This window comes from Phyllostomus discolor, chromosome 13, assembly GCF_004126475.2.
Source record: "Phyllostomus discolor isolate MPI-MPIP mPhyDis1 chromosome 13, mPhyDis1.pri.v3, whole genome shotgun sequence".
Taxonomy (NCBI): Eukaryota; Metazoa; Chordata; class Mammalia; order Chiroptera; family Phyllostomidae; genus Phyllostomus; species Phyllostomus discolor.
Window position 1 is genome coordinate 8,338,959 of NC_040915.2, and position 26,832 is coordinate 8,365,790.

The 26,832-nt window shown below is 55.4% G+C and overlaps 1 protein-coding gene across 9 annotated transcripts in view; it reads left to right on the top strand.

Annotated features, from left to right (window-relative positions):
• The first annotated feature begins 7,830 nt into the window (after positions 1–7,830).
• The window catches only part of JADE2 (jade family PHD finger 2), a 49,282-nt gene continuing 30,280 nt past the window's right edge, over positions 7,831–26,832 (top strand). The window contains exons 1-5 of one of the 9 annotated variants that reach the window (XM_036014166.1): positions 7,831–7,946; positions 9,270–9,475; positions 13,224–13,407; positions 17,927–17,984; positions 19,921–20,009. In XM_036014166.1, the coding sequence (XP_035870059.1) occupies positions 17,927–17,984; positions 19,921–20,009 (147 nt within the window). In that variant the 5' untranslated portion in view covers positions 7,831–7,946; positions 9,270–9,475; positions 13,224–13,407. Of the gene's footprint in view, positions 7,947–8,742; positions 9,476–9,602; positions 9,788–12,945; positions 13,128–13,223; positions 13,408–13,926; positions 13,977–17,926; positions 17,985–19,920; positions 20,010–26,832 lie in introns of those variants that run through there. The other 8 variants (XM_036014168.1, XM_036014165.1, XM_028527307.1 and 5 more) reach the window with 8 other exon arrangements.

A 26,832-nucleotide genomic window follows, 5' to 3' on the forward strand; every position in this document is an offset into this window, starting at 1 on the left:
CTGCGACGACGACGACGTCCCAGAACAGATCTTCTCGGGCCCAAGTCAGAGGGTCTGTCGGGCGTTGTCTCCTCCTTTGACTTGGGGCAGCGGCAGGGGCTCAGCTTCCAGCCTCCCGCAGCTTACTAGTGCACTTTTCTGTCCAGAGAGCGGTCCCCTCCGGAGAAAGAGCCCTAGAACCAGCCAGGTGCCGCAGGCTCTACAGCCCCCTGCACAGCTGTGGCCCAGGCAGACCCCGCCCATGTCGTGGAACATCCTCCACCTCCCCACGCACCTGAATTGCCATCTATCTGCAGGTCCATCCAGACGCCTTTTCAAGAAACCCTCTTGACTGTTCCACCCCACAGGCTCCTAAGATGGCTTGTTTGACCTTGACTGACCTGCACAGGCTTAAGGACTCATCTTCCTAAAGGGGCTGAAGTCCCTTGAAGACAGACTGCCCTAAGACAGAGCCTTGCTTGTACAGGAGCTTGTTACATGTGTGCTATTTTTAATAAAACCACGTTACCCCCGTGTCACTACAAACTCAGCAAACGAAGGCGAGGGTCTTTGTAGACTGCCAGACGGGGGGATTTGCTTTGATTCATCGGAAACCCTGGGAAGGGTTGAGAGGGTTTTGCTTGAACTGTTCAACTTGACTTGGGGCCAGTGTCTTTGGTTCTTGGTGGTTCTTGGATGTGGTCAGGCCCCTCAGCTCCGAGTGGGGCGTCTCACACTTTGAGTCTCGCCAAGCTGGCCTCTGACTTGGCTGGAGTTACCGTCTGCTGCCAGTTTCCGGGGAGGCATTTGGAGGCCCCAGGGATCCGCATTGCCTTCTGCCATCTGTGGCCACTGGGCCGGGTCTGAGACTCTGAGGAGGGACAGGTGGCCTGGCTGGCACATCATCCAGACATCTCCTGGGGCTGGTCAGCACCACCTCTAAACCAGCTGGCACGGGCTCCGGAGGGGCGCCTCTCCCAAGCGTGCACTTAGAGTGCGCACAGAGAGAGCCAAGTCTCGGTCTTGCTAGGGCAGCGTCTGCAGCCACAGACACAGCCCTGGGCAGCTCTTCCCTCGATCCCAAACCCTCGCTGCTGCCCCTGCCTAGAGACTAGGAGGCAGAAGCGGATGGATTTGCCCTCTCTTGAACGTTAAATTATGTGCGTTGCATGGAATAGGCAGCCAGTAAATATTTACTGAACGGCCAACAGAAAGAATATTCTCCCTTTCTCAGAAGAGGCCACCTAAAGCCACAGACCGTATGTGGGAGACAGAAGAGAGTGTGACAAGCCACACCTACTGCATCTGTGCAATCTTCCCAGGTCCTGTTCTCTCCCTTCGGGACTCCCCAGGTTTCTCAGGGAGCTCTAACGTTAGGGCAAGTGATCCAATGTTCATAACCCTCGAAACCTGTTCTATTTCAAGGGCGACCTGTGGACCAGCGGCGTCAGCAACACGTGGGAGCTTGTTAGAAATGCAGACTCTCATGCCCCACCCCAGACCTAATGAATCAGAATCTGCACTTCAATGAGATGTCAGGTGACCGTGGGCATGTTGTCATTGGACGGCTGTGGCCTTAAGCAACTAGTGATTGAACAGAGATCGGCTGCTAGAAAGTGTGGCAAATTACATTTGTCCACCTTGACGATTCAGACAAATTACCAAGTCACATATTTTCTGTCTCTCCAGCCCTTGAATACTATCTAGAACATAACAGGCATGCAGTAAATATTTAATGAATACATGTTGAATGATTTTTGTGCTATTTTCTCAATTTAGCATGCTGGACTTCTGCTTCTGGACATAAATTACAAGTTATTGGAAAGAATTTTTGTTGCCGATAGGGACCCCTAGAAGAACAACTGTTTTTTTTTAACTTTAGATTTTTTAAAATTTTTATTTATTTTTATTTTTATAGAGAGGGGAAGGGAAGGAGAGAGGGAGAGAAACATCAATGTGTGGTTATGTCTTGCACATCCCCTACTGGGGACCTGGCCCACAACCCGGGCATGTGCCCTGACTGGGAATCAAACTAGCAACCCTTTGGTTTGCAGGCTGGTGCTCAGTCCACTGAGCCACACCATCCAGGGAAAAACAACTATTGTTAAATGAGCAATTACTGAGTGCAGGCCAATGATGTACTATGTGGATAAGCTCTCAGTCTTTTACAGAGTGTGGTTCAAGGCCAAGGGCATCAAGCATGACCAGGTGCTTGTTAAAAATGTATATTCCTGGGTCCTGCTCCAGACCTGCTCATCGAGAACCTTTGGAGGTTTGGCTCAGAAATTTGCTTTTGTTGTTGTTGTTGTTTTAAAGATTTGTTTATTTATTTTTAGAGGGAGGGGAAAGGAGGGAGAGAGGGAGAGAAACATCAACGTGTGGTTGCCTTTCATGCACCCCCAAATGGGGACCCAGCCTGCAACCCAGGCATGTGCCTTGCCTGGGAATCGAACCAGCGACCCTTTGGTTCACAGGCCAACACTCAGTCCACTGAGCTACACCAGCCAGGGCAGAAATTTGCATTTTTAACACACATCCCAGGCACACTGAAGTTTGGAAATTATTTCCTCCTCAGTTTACAGAGGAAAATATGCCACAGGTTTACTGACTTGCAAATTTACAGAGCTGGTAAACGGTGGAGATAGGACTCAGACCCAAAACCCAAAACTGCCCAATACCAGATCCATGGTTTCATGGGGTTTCTTAAAGATTTTTATTTACTTATTTTTAGAGAGAGGGGAAGGGAGGGAGAAAGAGAGGGAGAGAAACATCAGTGTGTGAGAGATGTTTCCATCAGTTGCCTCTCACCATGCTCCCAGCTAAAGACCTGGCCTGAACCCAGGCATGTGCCCTGACTGGGAACTGAACCAGCCACCTTGTGGTTCGCAGGCTGGTGCTCAGTCCACTGAGCCACAGCAGCCAGGGCTGGATCCACAGTTTTAACCACATTGTCTCTGACAATGGAAAAACTGATGCCAGGGCTGACTGTATATTTGTGTGAATCTCACGTGTCCACCAAGTTTGCTATATTGTGAACTGTTGTGAACTCGTGGAAAGCAGCAAATGTGTTTCATTCTTCTCAGTATCTCTAGCATCCATCACCGCGCCCAGCACCTGGAAGATCCTCAACACAAATCATGTGAATGGAATTTCTACCAATACATGATCACCCGTCTCTATTAACATAAACGCACAGAGGACATCTCATTTTCAGGTAGACTCTTGGAACAGGCTGTGACACTGTCAACCTCCCTCCTTTCTCTCGAACCCACTCGGTCAGACTTGTGATCGCATCACTCCATCGACAAGGCTGCTGTCAGCACCACCAGTGACCTCAGCCTGGCCGAACCTGACAATCCGCTGTCAGCCCTCACCTCACCTGACCCCTTGGCAGTGTGGGACACAGCGCTTTCCCTTTTCCTGAAATTCCCTTCACCTGGCTTCCAGCACATTCGTCCCATCTCTCTGAATGCTGCTGCTTCTTTTTTATCTCCCCCGTCCCCTGATTTTGTTACTGTGGTAGAATATGCAGAACGTGAAGTTTATTGTTGTAACTATTTTGAAGTGTGCAGTTGCACGGCATTAAGCACACTCACACTGCTGTGCAGTCATCACCACCACCCCCTCCTGAACTCTTTCATCTGGCAAAACTGAGACCCTCCCCGTGGAGCAGTAACTCCCCATCACCCCCCGCCAGTCCCTGGCAACCGCCACTCTACTTTCTGCCTCTATGAATGTCACCACCCTAGATAGCTCATACAAGGGGGATCGTACGGTATTTGTCTTTTCGGGACTGACATTTCACTTAGCATGGGGACCTCGAGGCTCCTCGGTGCTGTGGCATACTGCAGTGTTTCCTTCCCTTTTAAAGATGAATCACACCCCACTGTATGTATCTACCACATGCGGCTCATCCGTTTGTCCGTCAGTGCACGCCTGCGTTGCTTCCAGGTTTTAGCTGTTGTGAACGATGCTGCCGAGGACACGAGTGTGGAGATACGTCTTCAAGACTCTGCTTCCAATTTGGGGGGAATGCACCCAGGCATGGAATTGCTGGGAGATACGGTTATTCTGTTTTTTAATTTTTTGAGGAATGGCTGTTTTACTTTACATTCCCACCCACAATGCACAAGGGTTCTAATTTCTCCACACCCTCACTGACACTTATTTCGTCTGTTTGTTTTTTCACAGTAGCCATCCTGGCGGGTGTGAGGTGGTACCTCACCGTAGTGTTGATTTGCATCTCCCTGTGATTAGTGATGTTGAGCATCTTTTTTTGTGTGCTTATTGGCTGTTTGTATCTCTTCTCTGGAGGGATGTCGGGATACTTCTTTTTCAACAACATCACGCTGATTCCTCCTCCCCTGGCAGCGCCGGAGGGCACCATCCTTGGACCTTGGGCCGCTTCCCTTTCTCCTCTCATGTCCTCAGTGACCTCAGACAGCGGTGTATCTTTAAGTCGCAACCCCCCGCTGACCGCTCTCAAATGATACCTCCAGTCCAGACCCGGCCCCTGAGCTGAGGCTGCTGTTTCTAGCCGCCTACAGGACGGCTGCCCTTAGATGTCTAACAGGCATCTTGAGCTTGCCATGTCCAACACCGAGCTCCTAATCTCCTTCCCCAAAAACCTGCTTCTTCCACAATTTCCCCATCGCAGTGCATGACAGCTCCATCTTTCCATTGGCCCAGGCACAACTCTTGTCCTCATCCTTGACTTCTGGTTTTCTTACACCCTATCAACAAACCCTATCAGAGCTATCCTCGGAATGCACGCAGGAGCTGACCACTGGCGCTGCTACCACTGTGGTCCGAGTTAATGTCACATCTTACCTGGCTCATTTCAGTCACTGCTCACTGGTCGTCTTGCTTCAGCCCATTCCCCCATCTCGCACCAGAGTAACCGTAAACTCCAGCGACAGATCACACCATGCGTCTGCTCAAAACTCTCCATATTACTCCACGCAAAAGCCAAATTTCTAATCATTGGGCTGATAATGCCTTATACCACCCTTCCTTGTACAGGCACATATGAAGGACCTTCTTGCCTCAGGGCCTTTGCACCTGCTGGTCTCTGTAGACACAGGGGCTCTCAGCCTCTCATTGTGCGCCGTGGGCCCTGTGGCGGTCCAGGGTGTTTATGGGCTTGTCCTGAGTATAATGTCATCAAACCCATAAAAATGACTTATATAAATAATAAAGGAAACAAATGATATTGAAACACAACTCTCAAAATATTTTAAAATGTGTAATTAGCAATGTATGTTTCTTATTAACTCATTAAATTACAAGAGCCAGCAGCACTTTGAAGCAGTGAGGAGTATAATGATATTTTAATATATTTTCAACAACTGTAATGTGACATGACAATATCTGTGATTTCTGCTAGCAACAATGTCACAGGTGCTACTAACATCACTGTGATTTGCAGTGTGCATTTATAATCGAAGAACATGCTGAATTTTCATTAGTGAAAATATTTTTTTCCCTTCTAAGATCACCACCCCCTGCATTCTATCCACAGATCCCTGAAGCGGGTGTGTGTGGACTCCAGGTTGAGAACCTGGGCTTAGGATGCTCTTCCCCGTCAGCCCTCACAGCTCACCCTTCACGTCCTTTACTCAAAAGCCACCTTCCCAGTGAGCTCTTCCCCGAGGACTGTATTGAAATTGCATCCTCACAGTCCCTCATTGCCCTTTCCCACTTCATTTTTCTGCATAGCAATTATCCCCAAATATAATATATTTTTTTACTTTCTAAAAAAATGTGTAGCTCCCTGCACTAGAAAGTGGACTGCATGACAGCGGGCACTTTCGTGTGGCACCTGTGTGCCGTGTCCCCAGCACACGAATGACCCCGGGCACACTGGAAGCGCTCAATAAATATTTGTGGGAAAAAAAAAGACTGATTATATCTCTAAGAACTCTATGCTTTCCATTTTTTTTCTGTGAAAAGTTAATGATTTGTGAGACTTTTAATAAACATTAAAGAGTTATAATTAGCTTTACGGTTATCGTTCTGTTAACATTTCCAAGGTTAACCTTAAACAGTAGCAGAGAGCTGTAGAAAGCCAAGGATTTTGATGGAGCTTCCAGTCCTAAACAAGAAGTATCTTCCAAGGACTTTTTAGGGGACATGGGTCATACCCGAACGCAGGGAAGCACCTCAGAAGCAAAGTGCTGCCCATAAAATTCTTTCTTACCTAAACAGCAAGCAGGCTCCCCTCCTCAATCAAGCCAACGATACGGATACTTTTTATTTCTGGCAGTGTGGTAAAATGGAAAACACCTGGGTTTCAAGGTCAGTTGGGCTAGGTGCCAATTTTGTACCACTGGCTAGCTGTGTGACTGGGGGTAAGTTACTACACTGCTCTGAATAGTAAGAGGGTGAAATGGGACGGCTCGCACAGGGCACAGCCGGAGCAGGCGCTCTTCAAACGGCGTTCCCTCCACTCCCGTCTCTCTAGGACACCTTTTCACTGCTTGCCAGGGTTCGTGGGATCCCGATGGCTAAGAGGAGCCTGTCCAGTCTGCTCCTTGCACGTAAACGCTCTGCAACTAGCCCTAACCAGAGTGGTGTCCTTGGACTGCACCCCCTAAACTGGTACCCTCATTCCCATCTCAGATGTGTGGCTGAGGCTGACGTCTGGACCATGACCAAGAAGCCCACCATCTGTCAGTTTCTTCTCCCACATTTTCCTTTAGCCCACACTGGGAGATCTTGTGTTTGTTCTCAGAGACAGTGAGACAGAAATCACTGACCCCCAGTTTTCCAAGGTGAAGAGCTGGCACATTCTCTCCTCCAAAATGTGGGCACTGGGGAAGGTGCTAATGTGCACTGTGCACCCTGAGCTGGGCCTTGTTTTACACATATAGCATGCATGTGCACATGTGGTACATACGTGTGTGCACACGCACATGGCCTGGGGAACCCAGCCATCACTCCGTTCCACAGACGAGGAAAAAGGGAGCCAGAGAGGAATTTACTACTGATGTCCACATCAGCAGCTGCTGAACTGAAGGGTCAGGATTAGAACCCAAGTATTTAACCATTTTGTTACTCAGTCAATGCCTGCCACCTCTGTCTCTAGCCACTGAGCTTGGGGCTGGGCAGATCCTGCCAACTGGCTATGGAGAGCAAGAGTGAGGTCTACCCCAGAGGTGATGCTCAGCCCCTCCCTCTTGCCAGACAAGCCTTCCCAGACTTTGTGAGTGAAGGCCAAGGAAATGTTGCACTGACATCCTTTGAGCTTCTATTTCTTTCTTGTTGCAAAAAGTGCTATTTCAGACCCATCATGCCCTCTTTGTTGTGTAGACAATCAACCCCATCAGAAGATGTGTGCTATTCTGAGTTTATTATTAGATTTATTTCTCCTATAAGCAAATGTGTTCATGACATCAGGAATCTTCTTAACTGTGACATAAATGTCACCTTATGTAAATGGAATATTTATCTTCCCATGAAAGAGGGTGGAGGGTAATGAAAGAATAAACAACCTTCAGTCTTGGAGAGGGGAGGTGGTTGCTGGCCCAGTTCATAACTCAACCAATGTGCTTTCAGAGTCAAAGGTGAGCTGAAAAAATTATTGGATAATCTTTGAGGGCTGCCAAAAGGTAAGGGGAAGAAAAAGTTGGCAATGACACCTGGGGACATTGGGCCAGGCTCCCAGGTCTCCCCCACCCCCAAACCCCACCTGAGGCCAGACCACCTCCTGCCCAGCTGGGAGCATCCAGACAAGGCTGCAGTTGCCTCTCACACCTCCCCATCCAGGAGGCCAGTCCTGCTCCTTCCTCGAGAGAAGGTGAGCGCGGCGGGCACAACGGGTTGAGTGGGTGTGGCCCGCGGCTCCGGGAACAGACCCAAGGTCCCGCCACCGCCCGCGAGCCGCCCCACAGTCCGCCTGCTGGGCGAGCGCAAGCTCTTCTTCCAGAAACTGCAAGGATCCGAGCGTACTGTTTGTGCACCACAAGGTCAAGTCGGGAAGTGGAGCTGGAGGAGGAGGGGCAAGGAGGCAAAGGGTGGGGAAAAGGGGCGCCCCGCTTCCTCGCCTAATGCCAGCCTTTGGAAGTTGCCCCTCGGTTTTTAACCCTTTAGGGGGAGTGGGAAGGACAACCAAGGGAGAAGCTCCTCTGGGGCCAGGACGTGCAGCCAGCCAGCCACCCACCCATCACTGCGTTCCCCACCCCCCGGAAATGCGGGGCAGTGCTGGGTGCCAGGAGGCACCCGGGCGGGAGGAGGGGGCGACGAACCCGAGAGGGACCCTCCCCATGAACTGCCCCTCCTTTTTCGAGGTCGCCCACAATTTCGAGTTTCCCTTGCCCGAGATGTTAGTTTCCAGCTGCTTGAGGGGAGGGGGGAGGGCCGCGCCCCCCTCCCCCAGACTCGCGCGCGCCCCTCCCCTCCGCTCCTGCCAGCACTTTTCTTCTCACTTCTGGCGCTGTAAAACGCCACGCGATTTATTCGATTCCCATTTTTAAACCAGCGATTCAGGAGCAGGGCCTAGGGCGAGGGTCTTCCAGCGCTGGAGCTCCGGGAGGCGGGTGCTCAATGCAAACCTCGTTCCCTCCGCGAGTGTCGCCTTCGGGCTATTTGCAAAGAAACGTCTTTTTGACGCAGGGAAAAAATGGCAAATTTTAAGTACGTCATTAATATGGCGCCAAAAGATTTTTTTAAGTATAAGCTTGCTTTTTTTTTTTTAGGGTTGCGGGGGGCGCCGCCCGGGTCTGAGGCGAGAAGGGGGCGGGGTGTGAGCAGAAAGTGTGAGTGAGAGAGTGGAGGGGCGGGGTATGTGTGTGAGTGTGTGAAGTGTGAGCAGACCTGATGGGACTTGCACGGGCTCAGCCGCCGCTCGGGCCCGGCCCTGGGGACAGGGCGGGCTGGGGGCGCCCCAGAGCCCGTGGGAAGTCCGGGCTCGAGGTGCAGGCAAACGAGCGGCCCGGCAGGGCACCCTCCCTCCCGAGGCCTGCAACGCTACCTGGACCCGCCGTTGAAGCCAAACAACTGGGCGCAGGGAGGGGGGGGGGGGGGGCGACGAGGGTTGTCAGGAGTGGAGATCCGACTGAATAAGAAAAAAGTGGCTACTCCCCCTCCCTTGCTCCTCCCGCCTGCCCCCACCCCCACCCCAACACATTTTTTTTTTTCTAAAGAGATCACAAGGAAGTCTTGGTTTAAAAAGAAACAGAAACATACACAGGGGTTTGGTGAATGGTGCCGACCGCGGCCATCGCAGTTGGAGGCTATTTGGGGGGGGAGGGTGAGTAGCGTCCATGGAGTTACTTTGCGCCCACTCCTAGGTGGCAAGGGCTTGGGTCCCGTGGGCTGAACCGTCCCCGGCAGGGGTGCGGGAGCGGGGACGCCGCGACCCCGGATGGATGCGCGCCCCCCGCCCGTCCGCACCGGCCCCAGGAGCTCCGGATTTCGGGAGCATCCTTCCCGCGCCGGCCCCTGCCGCGGCGCGTAGCCGAGGGCAGCGCCCCTCGGAAGGGCACCACGGAGCAAGGTAAGATCCATCCCCCGGCTATGGGCCCTGCACATCTCCACAGCGTTATTTTGTGTTTTTGCAACAGATCTGCCAGCGCTCCTCGCTCTCGCTCTCTCTCTCTCTCTCTCTCGCGCTCGCTCGCGCTCTCTCTCTCTAGCTCGCTCGCTCCCTCTCTCTCCTGCTGGCTGCCTGTTCTAGGAAGCCAGCGCGCGGGGGGAGGGGGGATGCACAGCACAGGAGAGAGAGATTGCGCATGTTGGTCAGTCGTGTTTTAAAGAGTACATTGCGGGGAGGCTGAGAGGGGCGCATGCAACAACAACTTTTGGAAGGGTGAGTTTGGCGACCTTCTTTATTAATGACTGCGGCAAAGCGCCCCCGGGCCGGCAAGGGGGCGCGAGCGGGCGGGGGCGCGCCGGGGCTGCAACTTGCCCCGCGGCTCCAGCCGGGCAGAGGGGCTGCGGCGGGAGACCAGTGCTGAGGGGAGGTCGCGCGGCCGGGGACGAGGGTTTGGAGGAACCGGAGCCAACTGCCCTCCTGTCGCCCCGAGTTTCATTTTGTTGATACGCAGCACGTCCGGGCGCCGAACCGGGCTGAGCCGGTGCACATGACCCGCGCTGGGCTCACGTGCAGCCGGCCGGGTCCCAGACACCTTCCGGGGGCCACCGCCTCCGCCCTGTCGCCCCCTCTCTGGGCTGGGTGCACGCGGGCGCTGCACGCGGGGGCAGCATGCTCAGCTCCCGGGCGCGGAGGCTCTGCACAAATTAAACAGTTTTTTGTAGGGGTGGGGGACGCCCTTTCCAGGTAAGTATGTAGGGTGTGCAGCCCCGGCCCCGGGGATGCGGGCTGGGTCAGGGGCAGCTCCCCCCTCCGGGGCTGCGCGGGAGTCCGGCGGGGGAGAAGCGCTGGGAGAGTGGAAATGTACCCGCGGCGGCCGGAGCGGCGGGTGCGCGCCCGCGGGGCGACGGCAGGGGGCGTGGCCCTTGTTTACCTTCTCCCAACTCAGCCGGTTCGCGTCCCGCTCCGGGGATGGTTCTGCAGTCCCTGGCCCTCCACCTCCGCCCCTGCGCCCTGGGTGGTACCGGGAAGACGTAGGCAAGTGGCAGCCCCAGCCTGGACTTAACACACCCGACCCCCAAATGAGTGACACTGCAGCCCCCGCCCCCACCAAGCACCGCTGCAGTCCCTCTCCCGGATCCCCGGCCCGGCCCCGCCCCCGGCAGTGGCATCTTCCCGGCCTCACCTCCTTCCTCTCTTCCTCTCCCTCCCTCCTTCCCACCCACTCGCCTGCGCCTGCGGAGCGGCTCCCGCCCGCCTCCTCCCGCTGGTGTGCAGACTTGTGGCTCCCTCCGGTCCCTTCCCGCCCATCCTGAGCCCTAACACACCCTCTTCTCCAGGCCAAGGGATGAGAGGGGGGTCAGCCTGACAATTAGTAGCTGTTCTGTCTGAAGATGGGGATGTCTGTGAGGCAGGCAGGAAGGCTTCACTGTACCTTCCAGAGGCCCAGAACACCCCCCCCCCAAACACACACCCAGTTCCCTATCATACACAGCTGTCCACCCCCCAAGGGGCGCGGGGCCCTTACCCGCTTCACCTAAACCCCTTCCCCTGCCCCAGGCGTCCAGTCCACCTCCCGGCGCTGCCCTCGGCCCCAACCGCCTCTTGCCCTTCCTTGGCCTGGGCCGGAGCCCCCCGCAGCCACCTCCGGCTCCTCCTCCCGGCTCCCGCGGTCGGAATCACGCCGGCGCGCCTCCAGCCTGCCGTCCCGAGGACTGCCTCCAGGGGCAGGCTGGAGGCGCATGCCATCCTTCCCCCCGCCCCCCCCTTCCAGCCTCTGCCACCCGCCGGGGCAGTTGACTTTTCTTTTTCTTTTATCTTTCTTTTTTTTTTTTCTTACCATCCTCGCTGCAAGTCTGGTGCCCAGGGCTGGTGGGGGCGGGAAGGGCCATGTTTCCCTTTGCCCGGTGCCAAGGGCACGCTGCAGCCGGAAACTCTGTTCTCTGCAGATTTCCAAACCTTGCCCCTGCACTCAGCACACCCCCTCCCCAACCCCTTCTCGTGTGCAGGATTCTGGGACAGTTTCACCCAGAGGCTGAAACTCTGCAGGGGGGTCATCAGGGGGCATCATATTTGCACTCAGCATTGCGGAAGGGGGTGGGGAAGCGCTGAGTAGGCGTGCCTGGCTTCCCCTCTTACCTTTGCTGAAAGGGGAGGATCCCTGACCTTTGAGCCCGGGCAAGCTGTCAGGAGGCCCCCTTCGCGGTTCTGCTTGCAAACTGAGTCCCGGGCCCCGGTGGTGGTAGGACCACCTGGCCCCTCTTCCCAGGGTGGTATTAACTCCCTGCACTGGTAAAATTCCCAGTAGGACATTTGGCAAAAGGACCTGACAGGGAGCTGCCAACCAGGGCTGGCCCTGTTTCCTGGGTTCTCAGGGTGCTGGCTTCTCCCCTACCCTGACTTCCTCTCTCACCTCAGGGCCCCAAGTGAACGCACCATCCATCCCTCCTGTCCTATCTTCCTGGGGCAGGTTGGGACCCGCCAGCAGAGGAGGGAAATAACAACAGAATAACTGTAAGGGGAAGGAATGAGTAATGAAGCCTACCCAGGCAGGGAGGAGGGCTTTCATGTTTAAGAGATGCTATTTGCTTTTTAGGTCACAGGCTGCAAAAACAGGCTTTGATCCGAAGTGGGCGAATAATTTATTGAGAAAGTTTGCATGGTAGAAAAAAAGGGCTGTTTGTTTGATCTGGAGCCCTCTTAGTTGTCCGAAGTGCTGTTGGCCGTTGTTTAGAGTGGAAAAGCATTTGGTTCCACAGCAAATGCCTCGCAGAGGGAAGTCCTCGCCCCAGGCAGCAAGCAGGACTTGCAGGGAATGTTGGATGTGAAACTGTTTGGCCAAGGGTCTCCCCAGCACTTTTGGAGATGAAGTGTTTAAGGATAAAGTTGTTTGGGCTTGAGATGCAGCAAATGTTTCCAGAGCGTTTCCCATCCAACAGGCTTTTCCTTTCCCTAAATTGCCTAGCTGAACAGCCAGTAACACTGATCCAAGGGGCTGTCAGAAATCTCACTTAGCTTTTATGACAGGTGGGGTGGGATGGCTGTTCCCCAGGCCCCAGGCTCAACCCGGAGTGGAGGTCAGGCCTTTGACACTTTTGACACCAACTTCCACATCCTGGAGGTTGGGGGCAGGGTGTTCTGGTTAACTGATGTTCCAGTTACCAGGGTGATGGCTGTCTTATGCCCGAGACCCAGGTCGGAGGCCTCCACTCCAAATTCGCCCCAGTTCATGCAGCAGGCTCCCGGTGGGCCTCACGCTGCTCCCTTTAGGTTCTCTGAGGGAGGGCCAGGTCAGAGCTGTGAGGAGGGGAGTACAGCTCGCTTTCCCTGCTCCCTACCTAGGACCCTTCCCGAGTGGCTCAAAGCCGAGGACTCCAGGAGGGTTCTCAGACAATCCAGGGGAGCCTGGAGTAGCGGCCGCACTCAGGAAGGGTCATCCTGTGCACGGCCGCCCAGTGGGTGGGGTACCCCATCTGGGATCAGATCGCTTAGCTTTGAACACTAGCTGTGCAGTCACCAGAATGCCAGTTAATCCGTGCCTCAGTTTCTTCATCTGCAGATAGGGTTAATAACAGTACCTACCATAAAGAAGACTAAACCCAAAGCCAGGCATGTGGTAAGCGCTTGATTAGTATTAGTCATTCTAACTACTATTATTAATGACTTGGAGAGGGTCCAAATGCAGCTTTGACCTTTGATCTCTCCCCTTTAGGCTTGGCCGAAGAGCCAACCCCCTTCTCTGAAGAAGGGGTCAGAAGGACCCTGCAGTTGCCAGTGGGCAGTCATCTGTGGGAGCAAGCGGACTGAGCTCTGCCCTCTCTGAGGTGGAGAGTAGGGTGAGAGGTGCCGAAGGACAAAGTAGACAAAGCCCCTTTCACTCTCCCAGGATCCCCTTGGTATGTCCCCAGAACTGGGCCTGGAGGGGGGGCGCGGGCCGCATGCTCCAGGGGAGCTGGGTGCACTGTGGGACACTTGGAACTGCAGGTGGGAGATGATGGGTGTCGGAGGAGAGGTTGGTCTCCCCTGTGCCCGGAGAAGCAAGTGTGAGGGTCTGTGTGTACACAATCATTTCTGCAGTGGCAGTTACTGCCCCCGAGAAGGCATTAACATTAATGAGAGATAGGAAGGAGCGGGGCCCTGACCCCAGTTTAAAGCCGTTTAAGACTAGCAGTTCTTGTTTTCTGAATGTCTGGCCTTCCCGACACAAGGAGGCTCTGAGGACAGGTTTTCCAGCCGAAATATCATTAAATTGTATTAGCATCTTATTACACACACGCCTTAGTGGTCTGCCTCAGACAGGGAGAGTTTTTGTTTCTCTTTGAAAGATTGTGTCTGGAATGGTAAATTGCCTGCCTGAGAGCCTCCCCCACTCCCCTTTTTTGAAGGAGGAAGACGAAATCCTGCTGTGTGTGGTGGCGGTCAGGGCAGGCCTGGTGGCCCCCAGAGAGGAGCGGCCGGAGGCCAGGTTGGGGTGTTTTAACTGCCCGGGGAGCGGCTGCAGTAGCAAGCCTGAAAGGCCCACTGTTCCCAGGGTCAGCTGGAAGGGCGTTAATGGAGGCCCGGGGTGTTTATTTGAGTTTATTTGCAGAGAGGTCTTTAAAGGGGGCTGGCACTGGGCATTGGTGTTTCAAGTCCAGACCCGGGGCCCCCACTAAGACCAGTGACCAGGGCTGCCAAGAAAACATCTGCCACCAAATTGCTGCCCCATTACTGAGTTGGCACTGATCATTAGCCAAGAGCCCGACCAAATAAAGAGCCCTGGAAAATGTGTGAGGTTAGGATGGGGAAGAGGGCTGTGAAAACAGGGCGAAATCCCGGGCCGGCGTGTTTGTTCCTGCGAGCTCCAGGCAGGCCCGCTGGGCTGTGTGGTCCCTGCACCTCTAGAGGGAGGGGATGAGAATACCCTTGGCACTCTGCATGCATCGAGCCCCTGTCCCGTGCTGGGTGCCGTGCGAGGAGGGCTCACTCCCGTGGACCGTCCGTTCTGGAGGAGGAGGAGGTTTAACAAGTAGATCAGCAAACAAACTGGGTGGGTGCCCCAAAGACACCGAATAACGGGCACTCTGCGTAGAGCCCGTGACATTTCAGCGGAAGCCTGAGAAATGGAAAGTCGGACGTACCCTGGCTGCCGAGACCATTACAGGCAGAGGGCACACGGGCTGTGTAGGGGTCCCAGCGTGCACTTGTGAAGGTTAGGGGCGGTCTCGGGGTCAGGAGCTTGAGTGTTACCCTTTGGTCAGCAGAAAGCCTTTGAAAGATTTTAAGTAGGGGCATCACATGGTCCGATTTATACTTTTTGAAGATCGTTCTGGCTGCTGCATGGGTCCTGGATTGTGAGGGAGCAATAGTAGAAGCTGGGGGGTCAATGAGGAGTCCAGGCGGGAGATGAGAGGGCTTGGACCCGCTTCTTGGCAGGAGAAGTGGGGGCAGGTGGGTGGGTTCACAGTGTGTCTGCAGGGAGAGCCCGCTGAACTGGCCAGGGGGTGACTATGGGGTAGGGGACGCACAGAGAGGCTGTGGGGGTGCTGCTGCTTTGGGGTGACCTTTTGACACCCACACTCCCAAAGGAGAGCTTCCTATCTGTGTCTCCGTGCTGGGGACAGTGTGGGAGGTGCAAACGGAAGGAAAGGGGGCTTTCCTTCCTTGAGTCTCCCTTGTAGGTGGGAGGAACGTGCCTTGTGACACACCTCCTGGAGCAGACCTGGCTTGGGGAGAACTTGGAGGGACCAGTGGAGAGGGAAAACCCAGAGGCCAAGGTCAAGTCTCAGCATCCCCAGCCCCCACCCGTATTTGCAGTCTCAGACTTCTGCTTTGGTGAAGGAGTCCTCCCTGTCCCCCTTGCCAGGATGGATGGTGGGGGGTTCATGGGGCAAAAGGCTGTCCCGCAGTGGGGCCCAGGCCTCCTCTGGGGCTTCATTAGCCACCGACTGCGGAGGCTCACCTGAGGCAGGGGAGGCCTTTGGAACAGACTTGGTTCAAAGGCTAGAAGCTTCACTCACCGACAGTAACTTTCTTCTGAAGCCTAGTTATTGTTTCAATCAGGCCACTACCAGATCTGCGCCCTTAATAACTCCGGCCCAGGAGGACTCTGGGCTGTGTGACAGAGGGCAGGGTGGACGGGCACTGGCGGAGGGTGGGGTGCAGGTCTGCACCCTGGCAGGTCCTGGGCAGCAGGACACAGCATTACGGGAAGAGTGCTGGCCGTCAGAAGTCCTCGTCTAGAGGACCTGCCCTACTATGCAGCGTGCTGCTGCCTCTGAGGAGCCCCCCAGGTGGGCACCGGTAGGAGGTCTCTACCTGGCCCAGGGCCGCCATGGTATTCATAACCGACACCTATGTGGAGAGCCAACCACTGTGCTCAGGGCTTTCTGCTGCTCTCATTGACTCTCACCAGCTGATTCTGGCCCAGAGATGTGTTTAGTTTGGCCCTCTCCAAGTGTTTTTAAAGTTCTGAATCAGTTGCCAACATTTTAAGTTCAGGAGATTTATGTAAAAATCCAGATCCAGTGTGTGTCCTCGGGGAGGTATGCCTTTCCCGTGGTCTCTGGTCTGGTGAGGGGTGGTGGCTTGTATGCTATGTTAGAGCCAGGCTTGGAAGTGCCCTCTTTGCTAGAAATGAAGAGAAATGCAATTCCTGGACAGCCCGCTGCAGGGGAAAGCGGGTGGGTGCATTGGTAGCACCTCTCCCTGACTCCTGCCTGACCAGTAGGATAGACAAGGTGTAGGTTAGAGTCAGGGCTTTGTGTATACTCATTCTCAGACCCCAGAGGACACCAAGGACAGGCGGCTGTGGGTGGTAGGGCATCACTGCCTGCATGCGCTCCACTGCACGGAGGCAGGGAGAGGAATAGAGGGCAAGAGCGTGGCCTCTCAAATCAGATTTCTTAAAAGCACTGCGATCTTGGGCAAGTCACTTCACCTCTTTGCTTCGTTTTCCTCATCTGCAAAAGGGAAGCAGCCCTCATGCCCACCTGTACCCAGGGTCTGTTCTGGGGGCTTCGTGAGGTCCCCGTGTACCACGGTGTCCCCCACCCGGGGCACAGTTGTCCCCACCTCCCGGCCACCTGTACAGCTCATGCTGCCGGGCATCCCTCCGTACCTGCATCCCTTCTGCAGAGCCCTTGTCTGTACCTTCAGAGCAGGGCCACACACAGCCCCAGGGAACCTTCCTGTCGTCCCGATCTCACTGTTGGGCGACATGGTGGCAGGTTTAGTCCAAGGCAGGTGGGCCTCCCGGTCAGCTCAGAGGTCTGCATGGCTGCATGCAGTAGGTGGAGGGGAACCCCAGGCCTGGCACGGACAGACTTGGGGTGTTGGCAGGTAGCAGATAGGATCATAGGTGGGACCGGGAGCCTGATAGGCCCTCGGCTGGGCGGGGCAGTAGGGCTTTTCCCTGCTGACACCGGCTCCTTGTCATTTGCTATGAGCAAGGAGGTGGCCAGGGTTCCAGACTGGAACGGGGTGGAAAGTGCTCTGGGCTTGAGACCCAGGGCAGGTTAACCAGCCACTCGGGGTGCTCCCCTCCGAGAGGGCACAGGAGCAGGCTCAGCCACCCAGGTCTCTGCAGGATTAGAGGAAATAGCGGGGGAGGGAAGGGGAGCCGGGAGGGGGTGCACTGCCAGTAGGTGGGAGCTGATGAGGGCAGCTTGATGCAGGCTTTTAGGGATCAGGCCAAGTGGATTCAAATCTGAGTTCAGCCAGTTACTAGCAGGACAAGGCACTGAGCCTCCCCAGTAAACGGAGCTAATAGCTCACAGCTCAGCAGGTTGCTAGAGACTGGAGGCAGCGAAGGGAGAGGAGTGAGCTGAGTGTGGGAGAGCTGCCCTTCTTAGCCTGAAGTTAAATACCGCAGTCGCCATACAGTTGGTTTGTACTTTTACCAGGAGAAGGGCCCTGGGGGGGAGCGGGTGCCCAGGACCAGTCACCCCTGGGCCTGGTGTGTCTCAGGGACTCAGTTTGGAGCCTCCTGGTCCCCACCCCCATCTCCACCCTCCGGGTCACCCCTTTCAGGACGTGTCCTCGGTGCTGACTGGGATGGCTTGTCCATAAACGCAGGCAGCGTGGTCCTCCTGGAAGAGTCCATCTTGTTTCCTCTGCCCTTCCCTCTTCGGCACCCAGCAAGGCACCAGTTGCAGCTTTTGGACGGGGGTGGGTTCTCTGATGGGCCTGGGTTTCCTTGAAAGGAAGCTGGTTCTGGGCAAGCCCCCTCGTCCTAGACTCCTGCTCCTCTGAGGCTATGGGCTCAGGAGATGGGAGGTGCAGCCTCCTCTCCCCTCCCTACCCAGGGAGATGGGGAGGCGGTGGGGCTGGCTGGGGCAGGGTGAGTGTGGGAAGGTAGGTTTCTGGTGATTTTCAGGAGGATCGAGGGTTTCCCGAGCTGCCTGTGAGAACAATGGGGTCTGCCTTTCGTTACAGATGGAAGAGAAGAGGCGAAAATACTCCATCAGCAGTGACAACTCTGACACCACTGACAGTAAGGCCTGCCATTTGGGGCTCCTCCAGGGAAAGCCTGTGAGCAGTCACCGGGCCCACAGCCCGAATGAGGAGAGGCTGCTGCGGTCTCTGTGGGGATGGAGGCGCACATCGGAGCAGGCCCCTCTGCTCCTGGGAAAGTGCCCACGCTGCCCTGGCCCCCGGGGCCTCATGGTCCTCTCCACTCCACTCCCTCTGCCCTGGCGGTCTCAGCCACACCTGCTTGGCTCTGGTGGGGACAGACCTGCCCCCTCTGGGACTCTGCCTCTGTGGCTCTGGCTCCCAGGGCACGTCCCCTCCCTGTGGCCCCCCTGTCGAGTCGGAGCCCTAGAGGAGGCCTCTGCATGGCCCACAGAAAACCCGTCTCTGTCATAATTCCCTGATAAGTACGGTTACCTAACAACTGGTAAGCTCCTTTTTCAGACGGGTCAAGTCTTGCTCGCTCCTCGTTCCCAGCTCGATCTGGCGCGTTGCAGGTGCCCAGTGAGTGTTTGCTGAAGAGATGAGTGAAGGGGTTGGACCTTCACGGGGTCTCTGTGATAGGCTCTCCGAGGTAGGCTAGTGTATGGGCTGAGGGTGTCCTTGGGATGTCTAGGGGTGGGGGGACATTGTCAGGGAGAAAATAGGGCTGCCTCTTCTGAGACTTGCAGGAGCAGTATAAGGTGAGAGCTTTTCTCTAGTAGTAGCAGGCAGTTCTTCTCAGCTGCCCCGGGAGCGAGGAGTTCCACACCGCCCTGTGTAGGAGAGACTCGCTGCCAGGAGGACCCGCCTAGCGGTGGGGGGTGGTGGAAACCAGTGGAAACCCAGGCTGAGGAAGAGGCTGTGTGGCCAGGGAGGCGAGGCCTGGAGCCCCACCGCCCCAGACCTCAGTTTGTTGACATACGCAGTGAGCACCCAGGATTAAGGAGACCTCCGAGGACCCTCAGAGCTCCCAAGATCCACACCTTCCCCCAAGGCCTCAGGCAGGTGCACTAGTTTGTCAGGTGTGGTCTCAGTCCCTGCCCCCTGCCCAGGTCTCACTCACTGTCCTCTGGGGACTGTTGGCTCAGCTTGGCTCTGGTGTCAAACCTGGCCAGCCCTTCCTCCCTGTGGCGGGAGATCGCAGTATCCCGCCGTCTGTGGCTGTGACCACACTGCCTGTGGCCTGGCTCAGCAGAGCCAAGAAGAGCGGCATCCTCTCAACGTCACTGCCTGCAAAGGAACCCTTGAGGGCCGCGCACAAGCAAGGGGTGGGCGTCTGGGCCACTGAGCCCTGTAGCCACATTAGATCCGGGCCAGGCTGGTGCACACTCTCTTCTCAGCAGCCCCCCACCACTGTGCCCACCCATGGCTGCTGCTCCTTTGACCCACAGGATGGAGGCCACAGCCCTGTCGTTCAGCGAGGGCCTTAGGCCCTCGGGACAGTAGCGGATGCAGCACTGCGTACTGAGACTGCAGGCATGGTAGCCTCTGCTTCTCACGACCACCCTTCGAAGGCAGGCGGTCAGTCTTCTGCCCCCCATTTTATAGAAGAGCACACTGAGGCTCAGAGAAGCTATTATTTGCCCAGGGCGACAAGCTAATAGGTGGCTGAGCCAAGGCTCAGGCCTGGTCTGTGGGTCTGCGGCTCCACACTGCCTCTGTCTGTCCACCGGGTGTCACACCCAGGAGGAGGCCGAGGACCTGAGAGGGCGAGGGACTTGTCGTGGGTCACACAGGAAGCTAATACTGAGTGCCAGTCACTGCCTTTTATTTCCCTAGCCCCTTCTGGTTGGCGAGTGGAAGGGAGGTTACATCCTCATGGATCATCGGAGAGGCCCAGGGTGGGGACAGGCCACCAGATGCTCACAGCGATGCCACCTCCTGCACCTTCAGGGACAGGCTTGCTGGCCTTGGGGATGGGTGGGTGGTGTTCCTGGCCTTCCTGGGGCCCCTAATGGGCTATGTTCTCTCTGCAGGTCACACTACATCAGCCTCAAGATGCTCCAAACTGCCCAGCAGCACCAAGCCGGGCTGGTCCCGGCAGAACGAGAAGAAGCCCTCGGAGGTAGGTAGCGACCAGGGTCCTAGAGAAAGGTGAAGCAGGGATGGGGAGGCTAAGGAGCCGAGACCTGAGGGGAGCGAGCTCCTCAGACGAGGGGGGGAAGCACTCCTGGCAGAGGGCACGGCCATCAATGGGCCAGGTCAGTGTGGCTGAGTGGAATGAATGGGGGGAGTGTGGTACCTTGTAAGTTGTAAAGATGTTTCTATTGATCTGAACAAGAGACGAAGCTTTTCCAGGATCATCAGCAGGGTAATGACATAGTCTGATGTTTTAATGAAAGTTAAGTCCCAGTGGCTGCCGGGAGAAGGGTTTCTGGGGACATGGGTGGCAGCAGAAAGGTTTCTGTTGCAGTTGACCAGCAGTTGGACGACAGTGGCTTCGAGCCCAGCAGGGGCCATGGAGTAAGAAGCAGTAGGAGTCAGGACACTTTGGAGGCTGATCAAGGGTGATGGGATTGCGGATGAAGGGCAGAAGGATGGATCCTCAGAATCACCCAGTTATTTGCTTCTTAATTGGGCCCAGTTCACATGCGTTTGCATTTCAAGCCTTCCTTACTCGGACCTGTGGCAGGTCGAGTGGCTTCGGGAGCTGCTGAGCCGTGGGGGTGGGGGTGGGGCTCCTAGAATTCCACCTAGGGCCTCATCGCTCCCTCCTAGGTCTTCAGTGTCTTTCTTTCTTTGGGCACAGAAGAGGCCGCGGGAGCACTGAGTCTCTGAGAAGGTGGGGGTTTTGAATGGGGCCTCAGAGAGTCATTGTCTGCAGCCTACATGCAGGGTAGCCAGGCACTGGGCTGGAGGCTTTAGTTTTTCAATCCTTAAAGGTGCCGGCCCAGAGTTCTCAGTCCTGTTATAATGGGGAAACTGAGGTTTCCAAAATTATATAGCCAAGACCTGAAGTTTGGGGGGCCAACAGTGCCCAGGGTGGGAAGGTCCTTGGGGGCGGGGGCGAGGTATCTGTATTCTGAGCCTGGGCCCTCCTCTCCCCTCCCTCCACCCCAGGAGCGGTCTTGGTGCGAAGGGTCATTAGCCAGCCTCTGGGCGGGGGAGGGTCTTCCGCAGCAACTTGCATTTGAAAAAGGACTTCCCACCTCCTGGGGTTGGTGGACCCTGGGACTCTTCCTTTGTGGGGAGTGGGGAGCCTTTGAGACCTGATGCCTCCCACACCCATCCCCCAACCTGCTGTCCTGTTGGCCCGGTGGAGGAGGAGGGGTGGAGATGGAAGGAGGTACCTCTAGGAATGCAGTCAGGACTGGACCGGAAGCTGGGAGGAGGGTTCTGTTCTTGAGGCTTAGTGTCCTCCTGGACTAGCCCCCTGGGAGGACCCCTCTTCCTCCTGCCCCCCCATCTGGAGACCTGCAGGGGCTCCCCTATTGTTATGATTGAAACAGTAAAACAATGTCTACCTTTGTGTACCCCGCTGGCCCTGGGAGGCAGTGGCTGTCGTGCCCTTTTTGGAGAAGAAGAATCTGCCCGCTGCTTTCCGTGGCTATTCAGGTTGGAGAAAGGCGGAGAAGTTCTGGGGAGCTCCATCCTCCCTCCAGCACCAGTGGGAGGAGGGGCCGGCTGTCCGGGCAGAAATCCCGGGGGCTGGGTTGTCGCTGACACCCAGGACGGGCTGGTGGCGGGGAGGAAACAGGTGTCAATGCAGGTCGAGGAGAAAGAGTGATTTGCATGGGGCTGAAAATTCCCCTGCCTCTCGGGTTTTCCAGCTCAGAGCCTTTGAACCTTTCTCCACCTAAAAATAGATCCAGGCCGTCGTTAGGGTGTTGGTGCTGGCCCTTTCTGGGGGCTGGCTACACGTGGCCCTGCGTTGGAGCACAGGAGGCCCCGCCCTCAGGTCCTGGGCCCCGGGAGGGAGGGCCGAGGAAGCCCTCCCCGCCTTGAATGATGGCCAAGGACAAGCTTCCCTCCCACAGAGGCTGGAGAGCAGCCTTCGAGGTTTCCCTCGTCCCCTAAGTGAGGAGGCTGAGCCATCACCACCATAAATTCCAAGCTATCTCAGGGCGGAGAGGAAACCGTCAATGAAAGCTTCCAAATTATTTGGCTCACGAGAAGGCGGAGATGAAAGCGAGGATTTGGCGGCAGAGAATGTTTGCACTAAATCTCGCTGGGCTGTAACCTTCTCCTTCTGTGACTGGTGTGGAGAGGAGGGCCTTTCCAGTCTGCAGGGCCTGGGGGCTGAGGGCCCTGTCCCCAAGAGAGTGAGAGGCCTGTGGATGGGGTGGCCATCAGGCTGGTCACGGGGTCTGCTCCCAGTCTGGCCCAAGTTCCCAGCCAAAATGTTTGCAGAGTAATGTGGGTGGTGCAGGACCCCCTCCCTGGTAGCCACATGGTTCACTTCCTCTCTTCACCTCTGAATGGGGAGGGGTGGGCTGTCTGAGGATCACAGAACTCAGCGCAGCAGTGCCATGGCCCACAGTGAAGTCAGGAGCTACGGAGAAGGCTGGGGCTGGGTTTCCTTGAGACCTAAGGGGCTGTCCCTGTGGTGGTGACCTGCCAAGGCCCTCCTTTCCCAGTGCACCCCGAGGGTGCAGATCAAGGGACACCCTCCACACCAGAGCAAGGGGACCAGACGGGACAAAGTGCTCGGACCAGGAGTCAGGACCCTGGACAGGGCTGAGGCCTTGAGGCCCAGAATCTCATCCACCCTTAGCCCCAGTGGGTGGCCTTCCTCAGCCCGAGTGAAAGGGAGGTGCAGGCCTCAGGCCCCGGGGGCTGTCGGGACGGGCCCTGGGGGCCTGGGAACCTGGGCCAGGGTTTCTGATGGCAGTCCACCGAGTTTGAGGCCGACCCCGAGGACACAGGCAGCTGCCTTCCTCTGCTTTGCCTGCCAGCAGCATCCCAACAAAGCCGAGCTCTCTTGCTCGGGATTAAGTCGGCCAGGCCAGGCCTGAAGGAGGAAACGGGATTATTAGCCTGGCCTGGAGAGGCGTCGGTGTAGAAATCATGCCGTAGAAATCGTGCCGAGGCCTTGGGTTTCTGGCTTGACATGTCTCACCAAATGGCGTCACCATTTGTTGTTGGTGCTTAACACTTTGTGGGTCACATCTGTCTGAATCTGATGGAGATCACAGACCACCCCCAGGGATTCTGGTTTAAACGGTCTGGAGTGGGGCTCAGGTACCTGTGCTTTTTAAAAGCCTTCCCTCTAGAAGCCAGGATTAAGAACTACTGCCATAGAAGTTTCTCCTTAATTTTCTAAGACAGGAGTTGCAGCCTGGTTGGGCCTTCCTGGAAGACCCTGAGGTTGCAGGGAGGAGGGGAGGCTTTCTAGCCTGTTGCAGTGACCTAAACAAAGGCAGAGAGTGTGGGTGGGGCAGTCTCCCACCTCAGCCCCACGCCCCTGGAGGCTGACGGGTTGCTGCCAAGCCCTCCTACTGGCAGGGCAGTTCAAGAAGAGACCTGCAGCCCTGGCTGGTGTGGCTCAGTGGATTGAGCGCCAGTCTGCCGACCAGAGGGTCGCTGGTTCAATTCCCGGTCAGGGCACATACCTGGGTTGCAGGCCAGGTCCCTGGTGTGGGATGCACAAGAGGCAACCACACATTGATGTTTCTCTCCCTCTGTTTCTCCCTCCTACCCCCTCTCTCTCAAAGTAAATAAATAAAATCTTTTTAAAAAGAGAGAGAGAGAGACCTGGAAGCAGCTGTGAGGCTGTCTCCCTAGGGCTAGGGCAGAGCGGCAGGTGGGGGGCCAGCCACACGGTGGAGGTCTCCTCCGGGGAGTCTGCTCGAAGTAGAAGGCTGTGTCTTCAGGAAGTCAGAGGCTCAGAACTCATCCCATGTGCAGGCGCATGGATCTTCAGGGCCCAAGGGCTCCTGGTGTTGCTTAAACTCAGCACGCGCGCAGGGGCATCTCACAGACCCTGCCTAGCGCCAGGGGCCGAGGCAGCTGGCCCTGTCCCCAGGGAGCTCGTGCTCCAGCTGCAGCAGGATGCAGGTGTCCACACAGGAAAGTGCCCGTTATGAGGGGTGCAGCCAGCTTGGCCACTGAGGAACTCCGTGACCTTGGGCGAATGACTGTTTCTTTCTGAGCCTCAGCACTGTCATCAGTAGAGTCCTGCCCTGCAGCCTGCATGGACTTTCTGGTCTGTAGATGTGACAGTCCTTCCCTGGGACCCGCGGAGCTGTGGGTGGGGGCGATCCAGGAGTGAGCGGAGGTGACACTGGCCTTCCTGGGACACAGACCTGGGCGGTCCTAGAGCAGGGTGGGTGGGAGCTGGGATCCAACTCTCAGCTCCTGTGTTGTTGTTTTTTTTTAAAGTTGATCTTATTTTTTATATATATTTTTATTGTATTTTTCCATTACCATTTAACCCTCTTGTACTTCCTGCCCACCTCACAATCACCACACTGTTGTCTGTGTCCATGAGCCCTTTTTCCTTTTTGCTCAATCCCTCCACCTCCTAACCTCCTCCCTGCCCCACTGGCTGTCATCTGCTCTCCATCTATGAGTCTGTCTCTGTTTTGCTTATTAGTTGAGTTTGTTCATTAGATTCCACATATGGGTGAAATCATATGGTGTTTTTCTCTGACTGGCTTATTTCACTTAGCATAATGTTCTCCAGGTCCACCCATGCTGTCACAAAGGGTAAAATTTTCTTTTTTTATAGCTGAGTAGTATTCCATTGTGTAAGTGTCGTGTAAGTGTCCTATGGTTGTTTTATCCACTCATCTGCTGATGGACACTTGGGCTGCTTCCATATCTTAACGATTGTAAATAACACTGCAATGAACACAAGGATGCTTATGTTCTCTCAAATTAGTGTTTTGGTTTCCTTCGGATATATTCCTGGAAGTGGAATGAATCGCTAGGTCAAAAGGCAGATCCGTTTTTAATTTTTTTGAGGTATCTCCATACTGCTTTCCACAGTGGCTGCACCAGTCTGCATTCCCACCAACAGGGCACAAGGGTTCCCCTTCCTCCACATCCTGGCCAGCGCTTGTTTTTTGTTGATTTATTGATGATGGCCAGTCTGACAGGTGTGAGGTGGTATCTCACTGTGGTTTTAATTTGCATTTCTCTGATGATGAGGGAGGTTGAGCGTCTTTTCGTGTGTCTACTGGCCATCTGTATGTCCTCCTTGGAGAAGTGTCTTATCAGTTCCTCTGTAGGCCCTGGTGACAAACTAGTACATCTCTGAACAAGGGAATGGGACCTCTTTGAATGTTCACCAGCACTCAGCCTCTGCCCCTGGGGGCCAAGCCTGGGAGAAAGAGGTGATCCTTATGGACAGCCTCTGCCCACACTGGGGTATCCCCAAGACCCCCAGTATTGGGGAGAGTTCAGCAAGTGAAGGGTGAAAATGCAGGTCATTAGCTTGACCTTTGCTTTTCAAATGAGACCCTCCTGGCTTGAGGGAAGGCAGGGGTGGCCCGATGGTGTTGGGGCACAAGACCACAGGATCAGTACGATGCTTTCCCGGAGGAGCAGAGTTGGTGTCCAGATGCTGGGCGTAACCTATTTCATGTTAAAACAATGACGGTGTATGTTGTGCTGACACGCCAGGTGCCCACCAACTTGGGAGAGAAAACAGGAGAATGCCCAGAAAGGTTCTGGGCTTCCCCCATGGTTTCGAGCTCTGTTTGCAGCTGCAGCCCCTGTGTTGCCCGGAGCAGGCGCCGGTGAGGGGAGAGCCCCGCCGCCAAGCTCAGTGCCTGCTCCGAGCCTCCCGCTGCCTTCCTCTGGGTCTCGTGTAGTCAGAAACGGTGCTGCTCCCGCCAGCTGGAAAGGCCTCCTGGCCTCTGGGACTTGTCTCGCAAAAGAAATGTGTGTAATAAATTCTCTTTTAAGAGCAGGAAGTGCTGTTACCCTTGTGAGAGAGAGAGATGTTGAGAGAGAGAGAATGTGTATTTGTGTCTGTGTGTTTTTAGTGTGTGACCAAATGTGGTACCTTGGATGAGACTGAGCCTTTCTTCTGCTGGTGTTTTATGCCTAATTTTTAAGTATCTTAACTTTGCTCTTGGCCGAGATACTTATTATCAGGCTCCAGCCCAGAAAGGAGGTTTTTTTTAAAGAGTGAATACCTGGCAGGTTTGCAGGTAGCATCACAGTGGCCAAAGCACAGTGCAGACCTGGAACCAGCATTAACCTCCCTCTGTGAGTCTCAGTGCACATGTCTGTGGGAGGGGCACTGTGAGTTAGGTGAGATCGCCGGCAAGGCACGGGGCATAGGGCTTGCTCTGTCACCGCAGGGCGGCCACTCCTCGCCACTAACTATTGTTTCTCGTGAGACGAGGTGCTCAGGAAAAAATGGATCAAAATGAGGTATCTGGTAGGAATTTCGCTCGACTTTTCAGGACAGACCCTCAGACATCTTCAGGGAGGGCATGGGGGAGGGTGCCACTCCCAGCTCTGTACTGGGGCTCCATTTCCCTTGGCTTGGGGACAGTGACCAAGACCCGTTCCTGAAGCCCACTGAAGAGTCCTCGGGACAGCCCACCTGCCAGGCAGGACAGGGAGTTTCCGAGTGTAGCCACACTTCAGGTGGATCCAGGCTCATCCGCGGATCCTCTCACTTGCGACGCAGGCATTTCTTGAACCCCTGCAGCATGCCCGGCTCGCGCCACCACGGCGCCCTGATAAACCGAGTACAGGTGGAGGCTCTGCCTCTCCCAACTCGGTCATCAGAGCAGACAGACACCAAACAAATACTGACACAATCATATTTAGTGATTGTGGCAAGTGCCAGGGCCTTCCCATAAGTAACTGACTTCCTCTTGGTCTGAATACTGTGATATAGTAAGTAATTCACCCTGGAGAAAAGGAAGCAGAGTCCAAGGTCCCGGGATGAAGTATTCAAATAATATCCACATGTCTTGTGGTCATAG